Source organism: Peromyscus eremicus, chromosome 2 (genome assembly GCF_949786415.1).
Source record: "Peromyscus eremicus chromosome 2, PerEre_H2_v1, whole genome shotgun sequence".
Lineage (NCBI taxonomy): Eukaryota > Metazoa > Chordata > Mammalia > Rodentia > Cricetidae > Peromyscus > Peromyscus eremicus.
In genome coordinates, this window is record NC_081417.1 from 104,872,306 (window position 1) to 104,880,416 (window position 8,111).

The 8,111-nt window shown below is 41.9% G+C and overlaps 1 protein-coding gene across 1 annotated transcript; it reads left to right on the forward strand.

Moving 5' to 3' along the window:
• Nucleotides 1–2,020: 2,020 nt before the first annotated feature.
• Nucleotides 2,021–7,799, forward strand: Dmrta1 (DMRT like family A1). The gene is made up of 2 exons (XM_059254523.1): nt 2,021–2,915; nt 6,397–7,799. The coding sequence occupies exons 1-2, from the start codon at nt 2,282–2,284 to the stop codon at nt 7,239–7,241; spliced, it is 1,479 nt and encodes a 492-aa protein (XP_059110506.1). The 5' UTR covers nt 2,021–2,281; the 3' UTR covers nt 7,242–7,799.
• The last annotated feature ends 312 nt before the right edge of the window (nt 7,800–8,111 follow it).

The following is an 8,111-nucleotide window of genomic DNA, read 5'->3' on the forward strand; positions in this document are numbered from 1 at the left end:
TTCCTCCATTAACTTAATGACCATTTGACTTTATTTCAATAAACAGAAATGCAATGATTTTGAATATTCATCTTATATTTAGCAAACTTTCAAAAGTCACTTCTTAGTTTTAGGAATTTTTTCAAAAAAGTTTTGCATATATATATTATATATATATATATATTTCACATCACCTAAAGATAGGGTGTATCTTATGACGTTCATCTGCTCTGAATAACTTCAGGGTGATTTTTCTTGCCTGATGATATTGGCCACTATTTCCAGTAGAATGGAGCCTAAGTGCTGAGAGTGGACTTCTGTTTTGTTCTGTTCCTGGTCTTAGGGAGAAGGATTTTATTCACTTCGAGTTAGCCTTGCTGTGCTCTGCAGGCCAAGAGTGTCTGTTGGCTGAGTTTAAAATCATAAATAGAAGCACATGTGTCTTCTATATCATGTGTGTTCATCTCTATCACTTCAGTTCTTCTTTCAAATTGCCCACATTTTACTCCAATACACTTACTTAAAAACTAGTTTTCTTTTCTTGAATGAAAACTACTATCACTTATTATAAGTGTAAGGTAGCATCAAGATATAATACAAAGAGAAAAATATTACTAAATTTTAGAGCTACTTTAAATGTGGAGGGTTTTTTGCAGGCACATTACGAAGCATACACAAGTGAGGAAAATACAAAGATGCTTTTGCCAATCTGAACATTTTTTTTTTATGTAACTGATTCTACAAATGAATAGGAAAGGGGACTTCATACTATTATTCACATTATTATGTCTCAAGTAGCATTAAAAACCCATCTTTCATATGTTGGTGATTAGTTCCACAGCTGAGAATCACTAGACCTTAGGCAGATTTGAAAACATTTGGTTATCACAAATGCCAGAGGGCTCAGGTAGTCCTTGGTATTGATTATAGGTCCCCATCCCCATGCCAGTTTAAGAGTCACTACAAACAAATCAGAATACTTGGGTTGGGGTAACTGTGTGTTTTTAGTCCCAAGGTCATTCCAGTGCTTAGGAAGGGTAGTATGTCTTTGTGAGAGGATGTCTGTATGGTAGGAGGTGATGGCGGTAGTGGGGAAGATTTGGAGTAGGCAGGTGGGAGGCATCCAGATTGTCTGACCTGGAATTATGAAATAATTAAAATGGAATGACTATTTGTCATTTTTAGGGCTAGAGTATGACGGCCTGTTAAAGCAGTTGGATGTTTTCGTGAGGACCTGTCAGAGTGCTGACTCTCCCTTTCATTTACTACACTCAGGAATTTTCTGCTTCAAATGCTCCTTTGGTTTAGAATCAATGTGATCTCCTCTTAACAATTAAACCCTATAAATGTATAGCTCAAGCATGCATTTTTCACAGCATAAAGATTGATCTTCATGGCCCTCCTCAGTATCTCACAAGAGAAATATGAAGTATTTTTTTGAGAGAGCTTTAACACAATTGCTACCCATAAGTAGTTCCAGAGAAGAGCTTCACAGTGACCTTGACAGATGTTTCAAGCATACTCCCTTGTACAGTCCGCATTTGCACATGTAAATAAATAGAAAGCACATGAAGCAGTTTGACTCGGAATCAACTCTCTTGTTTATACACTCTTCGTAAGCCGTCTCAGGAGCTATTTAAAATAACTTTCCAATGAGCAGCGGCCACAGTCTTCCAAGCTGTGTTGTGTCTTTTTGTCACATTGGTCTCTTGACTTCATCTAGAAATGGGAAAGGAGAGAAGTAAAAAACACAGATCTTCCAACTTAGTAGAAACACGGAGCTTGAGAAAGAACTTCAAATCTTGCTTAAATTAGGACAGTAAAGGGAAGATAGGGAGATTATTTTATAATCCATTCCTTGGGGGAACTGATGGGGTTAGACCATGGGTTGAGAGGTTTCTTTTTTCCATAATGGGTCTTTCAACCTCATCAGGACAGTTTCTAATCTTTCCCATAGGCCACCTCCCAGAAAGTCCCCACTCTCCGCCCCAGGCCCTCCCCTGGCCTTCTTCCTTGGCCAGCCAACAGGGTGGGCGGGGTGGCCTCTCCAGCCTGTCCCTCCTGGGCTCAGGAGACTGGCAGAGCTCGGGACAACTATCCCAGCGTCTGGACTCAGAGGCTCAGTGGCTGGCTGCGCGGTCAGGTTCTGGACGAGGCGGTTTCCTGCTCTGGGCCAGGAGAGTAAACTCGTCGGTGTGCAGAGCTGGACAGCAGGAACTAGGCGGGTTCGCAGCCACATTCCCTACCGGTAGCTCTGGACAGCGTCCTTGCGGGTCGCTACTCTTAGAGGCGCCTTCTCATAATGGAGCAGTTTCCTTTAGGCCGTAGGGACCGCAGCGGCGGCTGCCGACCCCACTTGGCTCCTGGGCTGCGGGCCGCTCCACCTGCATCGCCCACGCGCCCGGTGCCGTCGGGGATCCCGGTGTCCGCGGCTTTTCTGCGGCCGCCCGGCCTGTTCCTGCGATCGGCCGCCAGCGCGGGTCGCGGAGGATGCCCTCCCGGCCCGGGGCTGGATAGGGCGCTGGGGGCGGTGGGCTGCGGCTACCCGCGGACCCCGAAGTGCGCCCGCTGTCGCAATCACGGCGTGGTGTCTGCGCTCAAGGGCCACAAGCGCTTCTGCCGCTGGCGGGACTGCGCGTGTGCCAAGTGCACTTTGATCGCAGAGCGCCAGCGCGTCATGGCCGCGCAGGTGGCGCTGCGCAGGCAGCAGGCGCAGGAGGAGAGCGAGGCCCGTGGGCTGCACCGGCTCCTGTACTCGGGGCCGTCGGGGTCCGGGGCTCCGGCGTCGGGGGGCAGCGGCAGGAACGCGAATCCCCTGGCCGTACGCAGGCCTGAGGCCATGGCTGTGCTCGGAGCGGGTGCTTCAAGGCACCCCGGGAGCCAGGAGGTACCCGCTTTCGAGGTTTTCCAGCAAGATTATGCGGAGGCAAAGCAGGGTGAGTTCTGTTTGGTTTGCTTTTCGTGCGAGAAAATGACTGTTCTGGAAGGATGCTCTGAAATGAGCAGCAGCTCCCTAAAGGTGGGCAGAAAGTTGTTCGAAAGAAGCGATGAAGTTCAGGGATGTGAATCTGCAATGCAGATGGCTGGATGGAGGATAGGTACCAAGCTTTCACAAACAGAAGAGCTGTTTGGTTCCAGCTGATAGAGAAAGATAATGAAAAAATGAAACGTGGATGATCGCAGCCGCAGGCTCGCCCTGGGGATGGATTTGGGTGCAGTCTGCTTTGATTTTGTGTGGGCAGAACTTCAGCAGGTGCTGAGAGAGAACTTTAGCGAGTGTGCTTGCACTCTTTCCAGTTGTAAAAACCACCGTGAGGCTTCTTGTCTTGCACGGGAAACCCGTTGACTGTGGTTATTGTGATGTTCTTGGCTTTGGTGACAACATTTTGTCATCAGCTAGAACTTAAGAAACAAACTAAAATTACCCTGCTCCCCCCCACACCCCCCCCACCCCCGCCCCATCCCTTTTTAATTCTTTAAGCACAATTCCCAGAGGAGTGGAAAGCTTTAGGGACTGGATTTAGTTTATGTTGGAAATAAGTTTAAGCCGTCCAGAAAGCCAAACCATTGGCAAGAACGTCAGTTTACAGCTGGAGCGATCTCAACAGAGTGGTTGTAGCACTGCTGAGTAGTTTCTGACAGCAAAGTTATTATGGTCACTATCTCCTGTTTGGATCTGTACATAAAACGACCCGGAATTTACTTTTCCTGTAATCTTAATGTCATCGTGTTTCTATAAATTTCACAACCCTTCACAGGGCCGATAAGCAGGGAACATTTCCTTTTAATCATTTTGTTAAAGTCCCAAACAGGTTGTATCACACGAAGTTATGAGATAACCGGGCGGTAAGTTACTAATTAGAAACTCTCCTTGCAGATCTTAGCAAATCTGGGTGTAATTTCGAAAGAAGGTTTCTGAGTTGAAATTTTGCATTCATTTACGTCAGCTTTTGACACATGCTCTAGTTTATTTCAATAGGCCAATGGACGTTGAGTGTTTCTCATGGACGATCAAGAGAGACTGAAGAGAAACATTACCGAGCTCTTTCTGAAGAAAAGCAAGTGCTAGGGTTCCTTCAGCTAGGCTGGTAATGAGATTTGGCTGGTGGTATGGATTTATGTAAATTTTTGGTACTAAAGCGTCCATTTTACAGGCCTAATGATTTTATTACATTATTCTACCATGAATGACTCACCTATAAAATGCAAGTCTATATTCCATAGGCCTCTTCATTGACTTTCTAAATTGACTACCTCCTCTTACACAATATGCATGAATTACAGTAAGATACTGTATTTAACTTATTCATTCACAAAGCAAAGACCTACAGTGATTCAGAGGTGAATAGCATATCCCTATGTAAAAGAACTTTATGTTCAAAAGAAGGAAGGCTATCAGTGTCTAAAACTACAATAATGAATAAAACAAACAAACAAACAAACAAACAAACAAACAAAACTCCAGAAGTTGAGAGGACAGAGGTGAAGGGAATTATGCCAAGTATTTAAAAGAAACCTTATTTTCCAAATACTCACAGACAACCAGTATTTCTTGCCCCCCCCCCCCCACGTGCGCTTTGTGTTTGTTTTGAGACAGGGCTTCACATCATATCCCAAATGGCCTGGGACTAAGAAGTCTAGGCTGCTCTCGAGCTGCTGACCGTTTTCTTGCCTCTGCCTCCTTGAGCACTGGGATCTCAGGTGGCAGCCCTCATGAACAGCTTGCGGTCAGTATTTCTTTACATGAATTTGCCCCGGGAGTCCAACCTAAAAGTAATACATTATTTTTAGACAAAACAGCAGAGATGTAATTTTGATGCTTCATGTGTTTCAGGAGCTATACTCAATGAGTCACATTTATAAGCAAGTGGAACAAAAGAACAATTAGAATTTATTTCCGTGTGGCAAATGTCATTTGACAAGTATTTACATTATTTAAAGTTGAAACTATCAGTGTGCAATGTTACAACAGTCACGACTTTTCTTTCATTAAATATTTGGGGTTTTGACACTGAAAGTGCTGAATTGGACATGATTTACATTTTAAATAAACTATAGATGCCTATGGACAGTGTTTAGGACTGTTTCTTCAAGATGCAGGGAAACATCAAAGAATATTGAAGATTGCCATTTCTTTATTATGTTACCATTAAAAATGTTATAGAGACAGAAAGTTGGGGAGAAGTACTACTGAAAGTCTTGGATAGATTTACCTTTCCAGGGTTAAAGTGTGTGTAAATGACAAGAGGAGATGAAGCACAGATAGCAATATTTGGGGTGTGTGTGTGTGTGTATGTGTGTGTGTGTGTGTGTGTGTGTGTGTGTGTGTGTGTGTGTGTGTACATTGTTATTAGTGTCCTGGTATTAGCTTGCCAGTATAGAATTGAAATATTCTTGTTTTATTCTTATGCTCAATATGTTGAAATTGAAAAATCAGAGTTTTTAATAAAATGTTTTCTTTTTTTAGAAAATTGCTCTTAATATTCTAGTGGGGGTTGTAATGGGTAATAAAGGTCTAATATATTGTTTTTACAGGGTCCATGCAGATTGCATTCATGAAGTTTGTAATTTTCTATAAGGAGCAATTGGTTTTAAAAATCTTTTCTTAACAGTTGGTGTTGACTGAAAAAGAAAATGCATCTTTCACCAGAAGTTACAAAGAATGCTATGTTTTATTATTATTATTTCTCCCATAAAATGAAGTACCTAAGTCTCATGCGATTTGTGATTGATGCACCAAGAACATTATGGCTTTAGTTTGGAATGCTTTACATTCATGTCACCCTGAAGACACCTGGTCTTACCTGAAATGCCACCAGCAGCTTATTTCCCTACATTATTTAGGCTACTTAATTATAACTTGAATTGTGAGTGTTAAAATCATTTATTGACATTGAGCATTAGAACTTAAATAGAATACTCACATTTAAGCTAAGTTTTTTTTTCTTTCTAATGACTTCTTATCCATAGGTATCTGTTTAACTTAGTTCTTTTTGTATAGAGTCTTCATGAAAAAAAAAGAACATCACTTTGGCAAAAGCAAAGCTTGGGCATTTTAGAAAATCTCTGATTCCAAGATGGTGTCACATTGACACGTTTGGGTAACAACAAACTCTGCTCTTTTGATCCCTAAATGTTAAGGGATTTAGGTCCTTACTGTATAACCTTATATCGTGAAATGCATGTAATAACATTCTCTTCTGTTTGGGCACATGTTAGTTCTGAGCAATCTCTAAAATGTGACTTTCATGAAGATGTTTGTGGGCGGATCAAATTTGCTAATTATATATATATGTGTGTGTATATATAAATTATGAGTGAGTGAATTATTTCATCCATCATTGTCTTTGAGTGGGCACTACTATGTTGTGGCAAATTTTTCATATGGCTGATTATTTTCTGTTTTCTTTTCTACAGAACCCCAAGAGAATAACTGTGAGTCATGCCAGAGTAGACATGAAGAACTAGTCTCCAACACTCACCACCATTCTCTGGAATCATCTCCTAAGGGTAATGGTACCGTGGAGAAACGGGGCTTCATGTCGTCTATTTCAGAACACTCAGACAAACCCAACATAATCCTGTCTTCTTGCTCCACGGAGCAATCAGGAGGAGAAGACAGTCCCAGGTCCTTCTCTTCCTCTGACCTGGAATCAGGGAATGAAAGTGAGTGGGCCAGAGACTACATTGCCACCAGAGCCAGCCTTTCCACGGTGACCTCAAGACCACGAGACCCTATTGGAATTCTTACCAGGATTTTTCCAGGTTACAGGCGTAGCCGCCTAGAAGGCATTCTACAGTTCTGCAAGGGAGATGTTGTCCAAGCTATTGAACAGATCTTAAACGGGAAAGAACATAAGCCAGACTGCAGGGACCCAGCACACGCAGAGTTGGAAAATGCAGCCTTCCAGAGAGCTTCAGATTTTAGTCTTGCTGGCATTGGCTTTGGGACTTTAAGTAATAAATCAGTTCTCTCTCCTCTTGAAGCCACGTCTGCTGCTTATGGAGGAGATTCAAGTCTCTACAGTTTCAGTCCTAGACTAGCTTTCAGCCCACTGCGCCTGGCATATTCTTCTCCAGGAAGAGCGCTGTCTGGTTTTGTGTCGCCCTACCTAACGCCTGGACTGGTTCCAGCATTGCCTTTTCGGCCAGCTTTGGATTACTCTTTTCCAGGGATGATTAGGGAGCCGTCCCACCTTCCCAGCAAGCACTTAGTAACTGGTGGTAGACTTTATTTCAGGCCCAATCAGGAACATCTGTAACATATCAGCTCTAACATTCTGTGGTGTTTCTGGAACCATAACACGAGCGCGCGCACTCCCCCCATTAATGTTCTTCAATGAGTATATGAATGGCTTACCAGCCTTAAATACTGTTTTTTAAGCAATAGACTTTAGACTTGAAGACTTTTCTTTAGCATTTATTAAATCAAAGAAACGTTTGAACATTATATGTGCCTTGAATAAACCTATTTCAGGAAATAATTTTATTTTAAACCAATGAATTTTCTCCATAAATTATCATTTCTATTGTAAAGCCATACCTGTTTTTATTTTATTGTAGAGTTGGGTTTATAATTGTAAAAATTTGTAAAAATTAGAACATTTGTAGAAAATGAACCGAGGGGGGATTAAAAACCGAGTTTAATTCTATGTGTTTATTATTCTAAAACAACTCCCTCTCCCTCTCCATGTCTTCCTCCTCCTCCTCAACCCCACCACAGGTGATCAGAAGTCATTCCAAGTATTAGACTATTTTATTTGCAGATAAATGATCAGTAGTAAGTAAACCCAATAAATTTGAATATATTCTTTTTGGAATGTCTGGCTTTTCACTCTCTAGCTATTATTTGTAAAAAGGAAAACATTTTTAAACAATTCTCTTTAAAGACAACATTGTAAATACACAAAGTACTATTGGGTCATAAGAAATAAGACCCTGCCCTCTTCTGGCCACTATCACAAACTGCAACTCAGTTCTGAGGAAATTAGAAACATCTGGTTTTCTGTTATAGGCTAGCAAGTTTATGAAATAACTATTTTCGATCATGTTGCATTCAATTATCATGTTGTGAAATAGATTTCTATTGAAGATGATTTTAATTTTTGAGTAGCTTATGCTTATATCTGGGG

Bases quoted from the DNA above. Each gene is read 5' to 3' on its own strand.
- Dmrta1 (XM_059254523.1), top strand. From the start codon at position 2,282: ATGGAGCAGTTTCCTTTAGGCCGTAGGGACCGCAGCGGCGGCTGCCGA. The intron at 2,916-6,396 runs GTGAGTTCTGTT...TCTTTTCTACAG, and splicing joins TTATGCGGAGGCAAAGCAGG to AACCCCAAGAGAATAACTGT.